The sequence below is a fragment of the Dermochelys coriacea genome, chromosome 9, assembly GCF_009764565.3.
Source record: "Dermochelys coriacea isolate rDerCor1 chromosome 9, rDerCor1.pri.v4, whole genome shotgun sequence".
NCBI classification, from domain to species: Eukaryota; Metazoa; Chordata; order Testudines; family Dermochelyidae; genus Dermochelys; species Dermochelys coriacea.
The window spans coordinates 75,247,219-75,264,846 of NC_050076.1; the positions used below are offsets into that span (position 1 = coordinate 75,247,219).

At 40.2% G+C, this 17,628-nt stretch overlaps 1 protein-coding gene across 1 annotated transcript in view; it reads right to left on the reverse strand.

Moving 5' to 3' along the window:
• LOC119861898 (connector enhancer of kinase suppressor of ras 2-like) overlaps window positions 1-17,628 on the reverse strand; it is a 479,757-nt gene that overhangs the window by 10,331 nt on the left and 451,798 nt on the right. The window contains exons 21-24 of the mRNA XM_043492113.1: window positions 6,020-6,090; window positions 2,532-2,632; window positions 617-1,124; window positions 50-249 (exon numbers count right to left, since the gene is read on the reverse strand). Of these exons, the coding sequence (XP_043348048.1) occupies window positions 50-249; window positions 617-1,124; window positions 2,532-2,632; window positions 6,020-6,090 (880 nt within the window). The remainder of the gene's footprint in view (window positions 1-49; window positions 250-616; window positions 1,125-2,531; window positions 2,633-6,019; window positions 6,091-17,628) is intronic.

Genomic DNA, 17,628 nt, shown 5'->3' on the forward strand with positions numbered 1-17,628 from the left:
TACTGTTACAATTCCATGTTGAACATAAACATTAATGGTAACAGCTTACTTTTAAAGTGCTCTTGAGAACTCTGATGTGATGAAGTTTTTCATTGATAATTGGATCATTGCACCTCTTTACAAAAGACTTCCGGAATTCCTGCTTGGTAGAAGGACGCTGCTCTCCAAAGGCTGACAAGCTGGCTTGTTCCAAAGACTTGTACAGCTCTTGCAGACCATCTGTACTTTCCCTGATTTCCTTTATGTTTTCTGGAAAAAAAAATTACAATTTTTTTTAACAATCCAGGAAACTTTGGATGGGAGGGTAATGAAAGATCCCGAAAAGCTCAAGAATTCTGAAAGTTGCCTATGGAATAACCACCTAATATCCTTTCCCGATTTGAGAATTGATAAAATCAAAACATTCTGATCAACAATAAAGTTGGAATTAGAATGTACATATACTTTCTGAACCAAAATTATGGTGTAGTAACTAATGCAATCTCCATATTTTCATTTTTCTTGGAAATTATAATTTTGCCACAAAGATACTCATACTATGAGTATCTCATACAATGCAAAGCTCCCATTGAGGTCAGTGGTGAGTACTGGTGCCAGAGTCCCTTCAAAATCTTACCTTCTTCACAGAAACTATTTTGCTTTTTTATAAGAAGTTTCTCTTCAGGCTTCTCTTCTGTTATGCCTGAAGACTTTACACACCCTTTGCCCCTGACATCTCTGTTTCGTGGAAGGCTTTGACTACGTTGTTTGTGGGGCCTGTTATGAGAACTATATCCCCTTTGCCACTCCACCAAAGGGAAAGGTCCATCTCGTTCATGATTGTGACGTCTTTGGACCGGTAACGTTGCCTGTCTTCGCCTCTCTGGTGACATTCCAGGTCGGCCACTCACGTATTCTGGGTCAGGAGGAACAGTCTGAAGAAAATGAAGGCCAGAACTGGTTAAAGGGGTCTCTATCAGATCCTGCCATGAGCGCCTTTCTCGATAGGGAGGTCTGCATCCTGACGAGTGTGTACTTCCTGTGGCATCTTGTCGGGAATCCTCCGCAGAAGAGTAAGAGTGGGTAGATTCGCTTGAAAAGTGTCGACCATGTTTCAGTTCAGGGAATGGACTTGAAGAATTCACCTAAGAAGGAATGAAAATATCTGATTATAAATACATAATTGTGACTAGACATTGGCAAACCACAACAGATACAGTTCAGTATATGATTAGTACTAACCAAATGATCTGATTTGTATATTTTGGTATGTCACACTATATACGCAAGCAAGACATAACTAACTCTGTAATATTTTATGTAAGCACTACATTTTTAACCACTCCCTATTCTTGTTTTGACACATTCTCTGCCCAAGAGCAACTCCTGCTGGAAAGGACAGGATAGCACTAGTATAGGTTTTGCAAAGATCTACCCAGCTTACACCAAGTCCAGCGGTGTATTGTGAGAAAGACATGGAAGCCCCCAAAAGAAACCATAACTGGATTTCCTTTCTTTTCAAAAGGGGCAGATGTTCCACCAAAAAGGAAAAAAAAAAAGACACTTCAGCACCCAAGAAAACATTTAAATTTTAGGGAACTGCTGAGCTTATCCAAATTATTTTAATTAAATTCTGCTTGGTCTTTGTACTATTTTAATTTAAAAAAAAGAGAAAGGCAAAAAAGTGGAAAAACAGAAAGGGAGGGGCTTAACCTGTATCCCGGTTGATAAAACAGCATCACATGGGTGAAAATCAGTCTGAACTTCACCCATGTGATGCTGTTGCCTCAGTCACTCTTTCTTTGGTTCTGGTTGTGTGAGGATCATGTCATTCACGCTGAAGAAAAATCTGAAAGAAAAATAGAGAACAGTCCTATCTGCACTTAGAAACAAAGGTTAAATATCACAGCCTACCCATGTACTGTATAGCAGCAATGCTTTTATCAGCTACCAGAACCTGCCCATACACTGTACACAACTTTTATCAGTTATTTTTCGCTTTAAAACACCTCTTAAGAAAAATATTGCAAATACCATGGGTATTTTACACAATGCTATATTTTGAAAGAAACTTGTCTTTAAAGATATGTTTCTAATAAATAAAATATTTTTCCTCCAGATGACTATTGTATGAATACAATCTAAAAATCTTAATTTCCAGTAAATATGGAACACTGTAGATACAGTATAAACTCTCAGTTAATAGAGATGACCCAAGTACAAAACATTTTATTCATAATGGAGTCAAAATTTATATATTCCTTTCGTATTGGATTTTTTTTTTAAGAAAAAATTGACACACTAGGTAAACACAGCAGAGTAAGACAGCAGTAGCTCCTTTTTCCTATGTGCTTCCATCTCTTATTTTCAGAACATTCACTCCAGCTCTTAGCCATTAGAAATGATAATATTCTCATAGTTTACATCTGAGAACCACCTCTGTTCTGCTCATAATGTAATTAGATGCCATTATAAAGCAAGCAAAATACTAATCAAAGAAGCATGGAAATGTATTTCTTAGCCTTATACAACATGTACTATTCATGACTTACTGAGGGTGTTCGATGGTAGGTGTCACATAGTGTTGAAGGACCTTCCTGTTTCAGGGTTAAAGAGCCATCAATATCATCCTGGTCACTTTCACTCCAGTAATCTGGTAACAAAATGTTCTATGTTTCATTGCAATATTTACTCATAAGATAGTATTGGCAACATTTTCAAAGCATAATTGACACACTTTTTCTCTGATATAGACAAGGTAACTCCCATTCTCTGAAGTGTCTAAGAGGTGGATTTTCTAAGATATTTAGATGCCTTAAGTCAGTGGTCTCCAACCTCTTTATGCACAAGATTACTTTTTGAATTTAAGTGCAACTCAGGATCTACCCCGCCTCTTCCCTGAGGCCCCGCCCCACTCAGGCCATCCCCCCTTCTCTGTTGTTCGCTCTCTCCCACCCTCACTCACTTTCACCAGGCTGGGGCAGGGGTGTGGGCTCTGGTCTGGGGCTGAGAGGTTCGGCGTGTAGAGGGGGTCTGGAATGAGCCTGGGGCAGGATGTTGGGGTGCAGGAAGGAATGAAGGGAGCAAGCTGTTTGAGGGAGTTTGGGTACAGAAGGGGGCTCCAGGCTGGGGCAGAGTGTTGGGTTGCAGGAGGGGTATGGGGTGCTGGCTCCAGGAGGGGGCTCAGGGCCGAGGGTTGGGGTGCAGGAGGAGTCGGGCTCCCGCCGGGTGGCACTTACCTCAGGTAGCAGCACAGCAGGGCTAACACAGGCTCCCTGCCTTCCTCGGCCCAACATTGCTCCCGGAAGTGGCCATCGCGCCCCTGTGGCCCCTGATGGGGGAGCAGGGGTCTTTGCATGGCCCCCGCAGCTCCCATTGGCTGCAGTTCCCAGTTCTTGGCTAATGGGAGCAGTTCCCCATTCTCGGCTAATGGGAGATGTGGGGGCAGTGCCTGCAGGCAGGAGCGGCACGTGGAGACCCTTGTCCCCCTCAGGAGCGTGATTGTCACTTCTGGGAGTGGCGCAGGACCACGGCAGGCAGGGAGCCTGCTTTAGCCCCGCTGCACCACCGGACTTTTAGCGGCTAGAGATTGTGATCAACTGTCAGAGGCTCCAGGATCAACCAGTCGATCGCAATCTACCGGTTGGTGACCACTCCCTTAAGACATGTACAGGTGCCTAGTGGGATTTTCAAAAGAGCCTGAGCAGGTTAAGACCCAAATCCCATTGATTTCACAGGGAGTTAAGTGCCTAACCCACTCAAACACTTTTGAAAATCCCACTAGTTACCAATTTGCATCTTCAAGCCCCTAAGTACTTTTGAAAATCTGGTCCTTAGACACTTATGGCACATTTATATGGCAAAAAATCCCCTACAGCAGTGAGTCACAGAGCCTGGTTCATCTGATTTGGGCTCTGGGGGCTTGAACTATAGAGCTAAAAATAGCAGTGTAAGCGTTCTTGACTGGGGTGGAGCCTGGGCTTTGAGACCCACCTGTCTTGCCAGGTCTCAGAGCCCAGGCTCCAGCATAAGCAGGAATGTCTATACTTCTATTTTTAGCCCCATAGCGCGAGTCCCACAAGCCTAAGTCAGTTGACCATGGTTCTGAGACTTGCTGCAATGAGATTTCTTTTGTAGTGTAGGCATAACCTGAGGAACCTCAGTCCCACTGACTTTCAGTGAGACTTGGGCCCTGCCGTGACTAGGTCACTTTGGAAAATGGAACTCAAGCTCCTAAGTTACTTAGGCACTTTTGAAAATTTTACCCCTAGACATATACACAAGCAAGCATAAACATTTCAAAAGTGTTTTTTAAAAATGCTGGCTTGAGTTTTTTTTTTTTAAAAGCAATTTATAATGAATGAGCCATATTGTGTGTATCACTGTGTTCATTAGCTGGCTATGGACATATTTCGTGGATGGTTGAAAGGCACTTCGCTTTCAGCCCAATGCCTCAAAACTCACCCAAGGAGTATACCAGTAGCCTGTCAAATCAGGCAGTCCGTGTTGTACTTATAGTGGAATTCTCTTCCCAAACAGTAATAATCAGAAAGGAGTTGCATATTCCTCCACAGAAGACAAAAGCATTTACAAAGCGAAATATCAAAATATTCAGTTAATAAATCAAGTCATTCTATTATCCAAATGTTCCTTCCTGGGTATTTTATCATAATCTGTACATGATGATATAAAAGACTGTATCTGGATTACATAATGTAAAAACAAAGTACACTTTTTCTCAGTTCATTTTTCTCTCCTGTTTACTATTTTCTCTTTAAATGAGTGCATTCTCCTCATCCCATCTGTGTGTGACCTGCTCCGCTGGCTGATGGACAAATGGGGGGTAGGGCTACTACCCTGTCTCTCTGTGGAGAATGAGGGAGTTATTTGTATTATTTTTAATGAAGATCATATGCACTTGCATTTGAGTTTATTGGCTTGATATTATCCTGCCTAATTTTTAGGAGTTAACGTAAAGAAGACTGTTGGGGGGGGGGGAACAAACAAGAAATGAAACAATGGCAAAAATAAGGTACTGTCAGAGACCAAGGTTTATTCTTCTCAGCCCCAAACCTGGGATCAAAGAGGATACTAAACCACCAATGTTCTCAGCCTCGGGAGGAAGGGGAGGCTGAGTGGCAGCAGTGGCAGGAGGTGAGCCTCTGACAGAGAGGGAAACACACACACAGAATACTGCAGAGGCGGTTGTCTATCACTCCCAGCCAGCAGTAGGAATGGCTAGGTTGAGTGGATCTTACCCAGCACTTGCAAGGAAAGAATAAAGTGATGTAAGAATGAGGTATATAGACCTTTTGTTGTTTTATCCTTCTTACTATGTATCTTTGGGTGAACAAAAATGTGTTTGTTTTGATACAACTTTTTAAGCCTCTTTAATCAGTTGCTGATCACAGACTCCTAAAGAGAAAATTCCTTGCAGGTGCCAAGTACATTTGGGCCTGCTGTATTTACACAGTTTGGAATCAGGGCTGCAACCCAGAAATTCAGTCCAAGGGTGGTTGGACTTTGGGGTTCCACCCCAAGAGAGGTGAAGGAAGCCCAGCCTGTCACCTGAAGAGTGCACTCAAGAGGAACTAAAAGGAGTTTAAAGTGCAACTTGCCCTATGCCCATGTCACTCTCCCATTAGGGATTAGCACAGCTGATGGCACTAACAGAGACCTATGCAGAGCCATCTGCTTTCACTTAGCATTCTTATTCTAAATGTAAAATAGTAATTCTATTAATCATGCTTGTTTTCCTAAAGAATGCCTTAAGAATGTTTTCTTTGTTTTTTCAAATGATCATTCTGGATTTCATTTTTTCTTCTGTTTGCACAGTTAAATATATTTTCTAAGGGGTTACACATATCTATGAAAACAAATAGTTAAAAGGTACTGCCTACATTAATGAAGAACTCATGAGATATCTGTGATTTATGATCAAATCTTGAGTTGACTCAGTAAACAGAAGCATTTTTGGAGCCTCTTTCTTTCTTATCAGACCTCTCTAAGTCAATTTTTATTAAAATCACAGAAGCCGTACCTTCATCTGGCCGAATATCCTTGTCATCAGGTGTATAACCAATGGCTGCAAGACCCAGGCGGTTCATCCATCTAATAAAATAATAGACAAGGAAGAAGAATATTTAAAGGACTCTTAATTGTAAATGCTGTGGCCTACATTCTCTTATAATGTAAAAAAAACAGAGGGAAGAGAAGTAGTAGTATAAAAACCAATGGTTTTCAAACTGAGAAAAACCTGACTTATACCTTCATCAGAGTAATGAGGTTACATGAAGGATGCAGCCACTGAAGTACACAAAGTCCGAGGAGCCATGGAGAAATCTGATCTCGATCTGCACCTCGTGGAGCATCCATGTGGAGAACCAGACCCTCTATGCTTCTCTCTGTAACTCAATCTGTGCCAGCCTAGCACTGTTAAGAGCCAGGATGCCAATGGTCTATCACGCCACCAAAATGGAGCAGCAAACACAAAGCACACCAGCTAATACTGAAAACAGCAGAATTAATTAACACCTACTTTTTTACACATATTTCCATTGGATACTTAGGGGAGCATGCTGTATAGAGCAGAGGCTTCCTAAGTTTGCCCCCCTTCAAGTGCAATCAAATATCCATTGAATCCTAACTGCATAGTGCTTATGTGGAAGGGCTTCCATGGTTTCGGGGAGGGGAACATACTACATTGGTTCTGATACCCCCTCTGCTTGTTTCTGGGCCTTTGCATCCCTTTATGGCCCCACAGAACTGGCTCAAAGGCAGATCAATTGCTGGTGCACCTACTGCCAAGGTAATAATTATTTCAGAACCCAACAACAGTATTTTCCATGGTGACATCCATTGTACATTCATGATGATAATACAAGACAGTATTAAAATAAAAACAAAAAGATGCTCATGATTTCATACAGACAAATTATGAAAGAAAATTCTGTACTTGTAGAATCAGAAAGCTAAAAGTGAAAATGAGACTGTAGTATATGATTGATTTCTGAAGTATCAGTCTAGGTGTACATACTATTGGAGTCATGGAAGCAAATTTTGATCTCTGTTATCTTCTGTGATTATGGCTTTGCTTTTATCCAGAAAGAAATATATCCTGACAGCATCAATAATAATATAATCTATTAAGGGATATTACCGACAAAATGCTACAATTTTGCACACACATTTACCCTTTTATCCCTGAGCTGCTCCTTATTTAACAAGATGATCTGGTATTTTCAAAACCAGACCATTAGATAAAGCATATTTTGGGACTAATTCCCCAAACCCCATCCTTGCTGAAATACACTGAGTTTGTATTTATACAACGTATTTACTTGAATCATATAAAAAGAAGAAAATGAACAGAATTAGAGAGAAGGTAAAGATACTTGATTGAAATAGACTTCCTTCTGGAGAGTTCTATCAAGTGTAATTCATTTCCTTTTGCCTGCATATAGAATGATCATGTTACACTGAATGAATCAGCCAATTTTCAGCAATAATGAAACATCAGGATCACAGGTTTCAGAGTAGCAGCCGTGTTAGTCTGTATTCGCAAAAAGAAAAGGAGTACTTGTGGCACCTTAAAGACTAACAAATTTATTAGAGCATAAGCTTTCGTGAGCTACAGCTCACTTCATCAATGCATCCGATGAAGTGAGCTGTAGCTCACGAAAGCTTATGCTCTAATAAATTTGTTAGTCTTTAAGGTGCCACAAGTACTCCTTTTCTATCAGGATCACAATGGATGAAGAAAAAGCCCTAATATGAACATCAGTGTTTTCTATGCCAGATTTCTCTTGATAACTAAAAAGCATTCTCTCATTCAGAAATATTAAAAATGTGTTTATAATAGAAATTGAGAACAATCAGGCTGCAGCCTCAAATATTTCCTTAATCAACAAAGACCTAACAGCTGTCTAAAAGATAGCAGTTTCCTTATACAGTGAGATTACATGCTTTTTGGAAGCAATTCTGCTCTTTTTTAAATGGCACAACTTGACACTGATACAGTTAATCAACCAAGGATAAAATTATTAGCCATGTGACAAGATTACCCTTCAAGGGCTTCTCATACGACAAACATTCATGAACAACATATGTATTACAAGAATGTTGATTTTTGTGTAAGTTACATGAAGAAAGATAGTTTAATATACTTCTTTCCTACTTAAATGTGAACAATATTCAACAATAGATTTCTAACTCACTGAATCTGTGAGTATTCTGATGGTACAGCATATAAAAGGGGATATAAAATGAGGGAAAAGTCATTGCTACCATAAAAAGAAGGCAATGTAGAAATTAGATAAAATGGTCTAATGGTGTAAGCAAGGACTCGCGAGTCAGAATGCTTTTGTTCTAATACTGGATCTGTCACTGACTTACTATGTGGTCCTCAGCAAACCACTTAATTTAGCTGAATCACAGCTTTCTCAGGTGTACAATAAGGACAATGACCAACTTAATTTTCAGACTTACAGGGGTGTTGTGAAAATTGATTTGTTTGTACACCTGTGAAGATATGAAAAACTACCTACTAAAACGTTAAGTATTATTGTTATTAAATGAAAAAAAGGTGGAAAATTTAGAAATAGGAATGAAAATGCAGATCACTTTTCACAAACATCAGGTGCAAATGTTAAAACTGCCTACAGAGATATAATTTATTTGCTTTGCCATCCCAAATAACTGACCTTGAGAACATACAGAAGTTATTTTAAACAATGAACAGTTCTTTAACATTTTCTCCACTATAATACCCAGCAATACAAGTTCATTCAACAAAAGGCATGTTTATAATTTGTGAGATATTTGCTTTTCTTGATAAAAGCTATTATTTATTGCAATAACTGAAATCACATTTTCCCTTGTTCTTTACTAATAATTTGTGTTGGTAATTTTAAAATTGTGTTCTTGAATCACGAAATTACATATAATATGGCACTGACTGTGAATATAAAAGTTCTCACTTAAGTAATTATATGAAAAGTTTGTCATGTTTCTTTTCCTTTAAAAATTTTATTGGTGTCTTGCTTTAGAAAAATACTGTTACTGTTTGTCTTTAGACACTTATGATCTGATACTGATCTCATTTTTTTGCTAGCTAAGTATAAATCATCCTCCATCAGTCCTTACTCAAGCAAAATGACCACTGACTTCAGTTGGAGTTTCACCTGAATAAGGACTGCAGGACCAGGAAATATAATTGGTATGATTCAGAGAAGGAAGATTATTCAGTCACAAATGCATAATAATTTATTTTTGTTGACATTTACCAAAACTTCAGACTTGCGTTAAATTCACAGGAACCCCATGAATGTACTGAACAAAGTTACTATTATGAATATGTAGAGTCTATGCAAAACTGGCTATATGAAGGAGCAGAGAGGTGGCTGCCAGGCACAGCAGGGATTAAAGAAAACCTGTGGGTTCAGCTAGCCTCACCCATTATACCTGCAGCTAATGCCAAGCCTGGAAGGGGGAGAAAAGAAGATAGCCTGACTCAGTTAGGGGCTGACTGGCAAAGAGGTAGGAGCTCTCTGTGTGTCTACCTGAAGGCACAGATGCAGCCTCCCTGCCAATGCAGCCCCTGGAAGCAAGTCTTCCCCTGCCAAGGGGGATCTACTGCCAATCTCCAACTGTGGGGAAACTGGACTAGCAGGGCCCTGCCCCAAACTAAAACACTTACAACAGATCCTGAGCCTCCCCCTCATGGCTGGGAGCAAGATCCAGCTCCCCGTCTAGGGGTGTGAGTGGCCCAGGACTCTAAGCCAGGACCTGAGGGAAGGGAGGGCAGGTTCTGCCCACCAGCCCGTATCCAAATGCTAGGCTGCCCGACCACTGAAGGCCCTGTCACAGGCTACAAACATGATGATAGTGAAGATCATGCAGAGGCATTAAAATTTCCAAAAGAACTGTAAGAAAACTGAAAAATTTTCTCTTAAATTGACAGAGGCAAAACTGTATTTGTATATAGATGTTATCCCATTCTACCTCAATAATCTAAACATTGGAAGGACTGCCATTTAATTCATTTGTAATCTGAATAAAATTAGGTTTTTAGATTCAATATGAGTAGATATGAAACAACTTACATTATTTGATATCATAGAATATATCAATTTATCTTTAATATTTTGGGATTAATTTTGAATTAAGACAGTATGACCATCAAGTTTATCAAAAGTACTGTATTTGATATATTCTATTACAGACCATATCACTATATATAATTCCAAAGAAAATTGGGAGATTTCTAAAGAGAAAATTTAGACAATTTAAACAATTCAGTTTTATTTGTACTGTAGAATTACAAAAAAAAGTTATCAAGGAGTAGTCCATCATTTGCTAGCTACATACATTAAATTTGTGGTAAAAATGATGTTATTGAAAGTGGACTATAACTTCAGTCTGATTAACTTCCTTAGTACGCAGTGTGTACTAGTGTCAAAGATAATCATGAAGGGGAATTTCCATAATTCTTATTAATGAGACAGTTTTTCAGCATCTGATTTTATCAACCTCCCCCATCCTCCAAAATAAGAAAAGGTTACTGAACTGATGGAATGCTATTTATTTATTACACCACAAAATCCCTAGTTCCAAAACTTTGCAACTAAGTCAAATTGGCTGTGCAGTGGCAACCTTTACAAACTGTGTATGATAAGTGGCAACTGCCTGAGGTGCCTCTGTGCTATGGGTAGCAGCATTTCCATGAGTTACCTGCTGCCTGTTCTCACTCAGCATTGGGCATTTATTCCTCAGGTGCTCCGTGGAATTACAATGATAGCACCTTCTGTGGCTCTTCTGCTTTTACAGGAGATTTGGGATGAAGACTGGAGGAGTTAAAGTGGGGAGGTGAGTGTCCAGCCTCCCATCCATCCTCCTTCTTCCCAGGGGCAAATTGGGAACCCACCAAACTTAAACCCCTCTGCCTGTGATTTATTCCTACTAGGTGCTTGAGATTGTTCAAATTTATCTGCAAAAGTTGCAAGTTCTTCAATCATCACTACCTTTTTATCCCATAAACACAGTTTTACATCATCATTAGACATATTCAGGAACTGTTCCCGAGCAACCCAATTATACATTGCTTCAAAGCTCGTAATACCTTTTCCCCTTGTCCACTTATCCAGTAGATCTCTCATTTGATTCACATAAACCACATTACTTAATCCAGACTCTCTCTTAAGTCTTCTAAATTTTACTCTATATGTTTCAGGTGTAATCTGAAACCATTTTAAAACCAATTCCTTAAATTTACCATAATCAGCAGCATCACCAATTGGCATCTTATTGATTATGTCCAGACCTCTCCCAGTCAACTTTGCAACCCAAGTGGTCATCTGTTGAGCCTCAGGAACCACATGGAGTATACACAGTCTCTCAAAGGTGATTAAATATTCAACAATGTCCCCAGACTTACTGTATGGAGGTGGAATGGGGCTGGACTCACCACTGCAGCGCTTCCTGCTGGCCATCTGGGGAATTAGCTCAGGGATTGCCAATACGCCCTTCTCAGATGGTGTCTCACCCATCATCTTATCTCTCTCCACCTCCAAGACCAGTGTCACTCCCTGGACCACATCATCCTCTTCTGGACACAGCCCTCCAGTGGTGTCCAGGTCGGTCCTTTCCCCCCTTACTGGGGACGGACAGTCCTTAGTCCAACCACTTGCCTCAGTGGCAAACCACAGTTCCAACTCTAGCCGCTTGTCTCAGTGGCAAACTACAGTCCATTCACTGGCCACTCCCCTCAGTGGCAAGTGGGGGCAACAGGGAAGGGGGGGAGGACACCCAGGCCCATCTGCTACTCTGGAACTTGACCCAGGGACCCTATAGCTGGCCACCACGTGTTGCCCCTCCTCCAACTCCATTGTCTCCTTCCCTGGGCCACTTCCCCTTGTATCAGGGCCTCAGTTTGGCAGCCGTCAGCCTAGAGCTGTCTCGTACTCTGCTGACCCTACGCAGCACTGCTCTATCCATGGTGTTCCTCCCTCAAACTCCAGGGAGTTTTCTCTGCCCTCTGCTCTGCTCAGCAGTGCCTTCTTATATGGGCCAGCCTGGCCCTGATTGGCTGTTCCAATAAAGCTTCTTCTGATTGGCTGGCACTATAAGCTTTTTAGTCATTGGCTGCCTCCTGTGCAGCCTGCCCAGGGTGGCTTTAACCCCTTACCTACCAGTGAGGGGCAGCCATCCATCAAAGGAGGGCACAACTTCTCCCACTGGGGATTTTTGGAGAGGTGGAGCTTGCTGGTGTGGGGTTCTGTCTCTTCCACTCCATTATAGCCCGCTGATGCTTTCCCTCTTTTTCTTTTTCCTCCAGTTCTTTGTCTTTCAGTTCCAGGGCTCTCTGATGTGCTGTCTTTTGTCTGGTATTTTCTGCTTCCCATTCTTTGTCAGCCTCCAGCTTTCTCCATTCTCGGGCTTCCTCAGCCTCTAGCTGTCTCAGTTCCATGGCTCTCTCATAAGCTAACTTCTGCCTGGTTGCTTCTACTTCCGTTTCCATCTGTTTTAATTCCACCTGTCTCTTATGCATTTCTTCATTTTCTTCTACTTGCAATCTGTAGAGCTCCAACTTTTTTGTAGCTTGACTTTCACTCTTCTTACTTTTCTGCCCCTATTTCCCTTACCCAAAATAAAACAAACAGAAAATAACAAACCAGTAACCACTTTGTCTGTTCTCCAGCCAACTCACTTAAAACTCACTTAAAATCTACACCAGTGTTTCACAGCAAAAAGCTGTACACATTACCCTGCTTGACTATGCTGCTGTGACCGGTTAGACCGCGCCACCTTCTGGGTTGCCACCTGATGTACTGGGGTTTCACTGAGCCCCTCTTGCTCCACCAGCCTGGATTCCTTCTTCCTGTTTTGCTGAATTAGGCTCTCTGGCCTCTTGCAGCACACACACAGGTAGGGATACGATACGATACGAACACAGATACGAACACAGACTGAAGTAATCTCTGTGAGAGAGGATTCACCCAGCGCTCATGTGCACACCCCTTTTGGGGAATAAACCCAAAACAATACTGTCTTGTGGTATAAAAAGATTTGCACAGCACAAGCTCATAAAAATTCACCCTCTCCCTCAAAGTGAAGAGAGATATGCACAAATTCTTACCCCTGCCCCAGTTAGAAATTTCACAAACTGGGTTTAATAATAAACAAAACAAATTTATTAACTATAAAAGGCAGATTTTAAGTGATTATAAGGGATAGCAAATAGGACAAAACAGATTACTGAGCTAATAAAACAACACATGCATACTAAGCTTAAAATCTTAAAGAGACTGGTTTCAAGAAATAATTTCTTACTTTAAATGTTATTTTAGGTAAGTTGCAGAGTTCAGTAGCTTAGAGTTGCAGTTATTTTTTTATAGACTGGACCCCCATCTCAGTCTGGACCCACCCCTGCTTTTCCCTTCAGGTTAGTTCTTTTGTCCCTTCAGGCTCTTTAAGCAGTCCTTCTTCTTGGTTAGGCAATGGAGGAAAGTCCAGATTAACCCCCTCCCCAGCCTTGAAAAGGATTTACCTAAGGTGGGAAACCTTTGTTTCATCCCCATCTGCCTACAGAGGAAAAGTTCCAGCAATGTCCAAGGTGGTATTTTGTATCAAGTGACAGGAGTACCTGATCTGGTAGTGTCACAGCTACGTCCCAGGACACCTCTCAGGAAAGAGAGAGATTAGTATCTTCAGAGTTTTATTGTTCTTCTTAATGGGTCATTCAGGAGGCAATTGCCTATGGCCTAGTGGGTGTTCCCCCCAAGTACACAGACAGTTGTAATTGTTACATAGTCAATATTCCTAACTTTAGATACAGAAATAATACATGTATGCCTCATAATACAATATAACCTGAGGTGGGTGAAAAGAAGAACTAAACATACAGTAAATTCTAGGAACAAAGGTGCAAAATGCATACATCTGAAATATTCTAGGTATTTCAGTTATTCTTATAAACAATACAACTTTCCTCAGTTGACACAAGGTATTAGATTATTATGGCTAATCTGTCAAAGCCTTTACTTAGCTGCAGAGGGGAATAGGGGTGAATAAGGCTGCCATTACTCTTTTGCTAGGCCCCCTGCTCTGATTGTGACTTTGGCCATGAGGGGGAGAGCAGGGACTCTTTGCCTTCTACTCCTTTCAGCAAGCAAGTGGGGAGGGGAGGTGGAGAAGAGAAGCAGAAAGTGGGAGGAGCCCAGATCCCCTCTTTCTTTCAGCCCACTTGCCAACTAGAATAGCTCAGAGGAAAGCAAGCTGCTCCATGGAAATAAGTGAAGTAATTTACTCCTCCCTCAGAGCAAAGGGTGCCCAGGGCCACTTTGCAGATCTCTTGAAAAGATATGGATATAGAGATAAAACTTGTTGAATGTGTTCTGAGACTTGAAGATGGTGTATTTCCAGCCTTTATATAACCTTCTAAATTAGCATATCTTATCCATTTGAAAATGGTTGTAGTAGATGTTTTGAGGCTTTTTTTCATGCCAAGATTAAGAGATGAACATGGCATCTGACTTCCTAAAGGATTTTGTCCTGTCTAGAAAGAATTTGATGGTTCTGTAGACAACCAGACAAAGCTATTGGGACTCTTGAGGATGAGCAGGTTTAGACAAAAGGTGTTTTGATTGAAATTGTAAAGAGAAACTACTTTCAGCAGGAATTCTGGGGTAGACCTGAGTACTAGATGATATAAAGGAAGTTAAAGAAAAAGGCGTTTTGATACAGAATGCAATCAATTCATGGACCCTTCTGGTGAAGATGACTGCATTTTAAAAAGTAACCTAGATAGAAAGAAACAGAAGGTCTTCCAGATATGATCCACACTCTTGGCGGTTCACCCTCTCAAGTTCCAATCTGTCAACAGGAATTTGACTGGAATCTGCACTTTTGGACCCTGCACATTAAGATCGTCTTTGAGGTGCAGCTTCCCAGGAACACACAGAGGCATCTCTTGTATATGAGAGAACCAGAGCCAAAAGAGAGCTATAAGAATTTACCTTGCCCTACCTCACCTGATTTTATTGGCTTTTCTGGCACAGAAAGTCAAATCATGTATCAGATGGCCAATCCATCTGAATGAGATGTAGGAGTTGCAAGATATTTCTTCTGGTGTCTGGAGCAGAAGAGATCCATTTTTAAAAATTATTTTTGGCTCAGTTTTAATGATGCCCCACCAGAGGACAAACAGATAAAGAGAAAACAAGGAAGTTGGAAAAGAGGAGAGGAGTAAGTGTGATCCCTATGGCTCTCAGATCCATCCCCTTGAGGCTCCTCAATTCTGCTGGAGGAGACCACTTGCCTTGATATAAGAGCAGTGCTTTTAAGATACATTAATTCAGCAGCTGGTTTTTTAATTTCTAAGTTAAGGGTCATAAAAAGACTGCAAGGAATGGCCCTGCCAATAGTCAAAAGAAAACAATAAAGTAGAGAAAAGCAGAGACATTTAATGAACAATTTCTGGTAGGTCCAATTATTCAGTCCTAAAAGAGATATTAGAATCAAGGAGAAATTTTACTATGTCATTTTATAGCTTAAGGGGAGTTATGACAAAATCAATTACTATAAGATGGTTCTCTCTCCTGATTCAAAAAAAAAGCTCAGTGACGTGGAGCTTTAATGCTGGTGGGATAAATCCCATCTTCAGGTTACAGTGCAGTACGAGAAAGTTGCTGACATACAGAATTACCATTGCAATCTCATGGAAACAAACTACTACAGACATTTTTAGAATCCTCTTTTCTTCCTTTGGGGTTTGAACGAATTCACTATATAAGCTATTAAATTGTCAGCAGGGGACTGGATGACTAAAGGGATTGATGATGAGAAACAGTCCTCTATGTATGGGTCACTAGTTCATATCTGGCTCCAGCTAGTAGTAACCAATAGCCATTGCCATCTGATAGCAGTTTTAGTGGGCCACAATGAGTGGATGGTCTCAGTCCAATTCTTAGTGGATAGCTTTATAAATAAAGCATCCATATATTCTTCACTTTTTACTTCAAGTGCACTCAGGATGCTACATTAGTAATAAAATCCATCTCTCTACATTTTAATAAATTTCATTCCTATGGTATCTGAGCACCAGATACAATGCAATACTCCTGATACAATACAAGGTAAATGATCATAAAATATAAAATTTAAAACCAAATAAAACATCAGAAATTTGTCATAAAAATGACCATCACCATTGGGACTAATTGTCATACTTTTGAGCATTTTCTCAATAGCAGCCAATAAGCAAATGGAAATAAAATCTGAATAATTAGAAATGTTCTTTTTGACTACTAGAAATGGTTCCTTTTGGTCTGGGAAGAGACAACATTGGGTTAACATTTTAGAAGTTTAAAGAACAAATATTTTAATGGTACATATCTGAACATGAACTATTTCTTTTAAACTTGAATAGCAAGAGCTATTAACAGCAAATTTTGACAAACATAATGAATAAATATAGTCTAGGTCTCTACAAGTACTATACACTGTGTCCTCTTCAGATAATTCTATACTTCAAAATCATCATTTTTATGTTTCATAGTCACTTTATAACATGGAAGACTGTGACAATTTCATTAGGGTAGGAAGGAATGATGAGTTTATTTGGCAGTGAATGTTAGTGGTTCAGTGTAGTTGCTGGTTATTGTGTTTTAAAAACTGGAAGAAGTGCACAGATCATGGGATGGGCACTCCTAGTTAGGTATGTTTTAAAAATGGAAATAAATAATTCTTCCAAATGACAAACCATTTACAAAACAAAACTAACTTCCAAGAACAATATTACTATATTTGAAGAAGGTGTCGTATTCTTAACTATAATGACCTGTTTGAAATTTGAAGCTAGTAGCTTTTATTAAAATTTTAAAAAATAATGGGTTCCTTGAAACTTTATAAAATAAACTACCTTTCTGGTTACTAGATTTCTGAATCTGTTTCTAGTTTACTCATTACAAAAATATTCAGGGTCTGCACCAGAGACCAAGTGAAGCTGGTCTTTAGCTGGTACTGAAGTGTGGACATTGGGGTTCTTTTTGGTGCTTGAGGGACCTAAGTCGTCCTCGTGCTTCCTTTAACTGAGGTACGATGAGGCAATGTCTCCCTCTTTTTATTGCTAGGTACCTCAGATGGTGACCTGTGATTGTTCTTTTTAGAAGAGTGGTGCTGAGCCTTACCCCGTCAGCCAGTGAAGAGGACTTGAAACCAGGAACCGTAAAGGAATGCTTTGAAGCAGCTGGAATCCTGGTACTGGCTGCAGAGCCAGTGCTCATCACAGCAATTCTTGAGGAGTACTGTTCAGATCTGGGCAGATTTTGTTTATCCAGATTAGAAGTGGTTTTATAGACTTGTCCAGAGGAAAAAGTTTTAGGAGAGTCTCTCTTCTCTGTTGTGGGTTTTTAAAAAAAAAATGAACAGCAAATTGAACATTTGTCCATGATGTGCCCCTTACCAAGGCAAAATAAGCATTTTGAGTGACTGTCATTGAGGGTCATACCTGCTTCACATGAGGTGTGATACTTAGAATCTGGAGTTTGTTGTTCAGTTATGAAGGCTGAAGAAGCTTCGTAACCAAAAAATGGAAACTTAAGAAAAAATCCTACACTAACCTAAGTACTAAATTAGCCTAAAGAAACAACT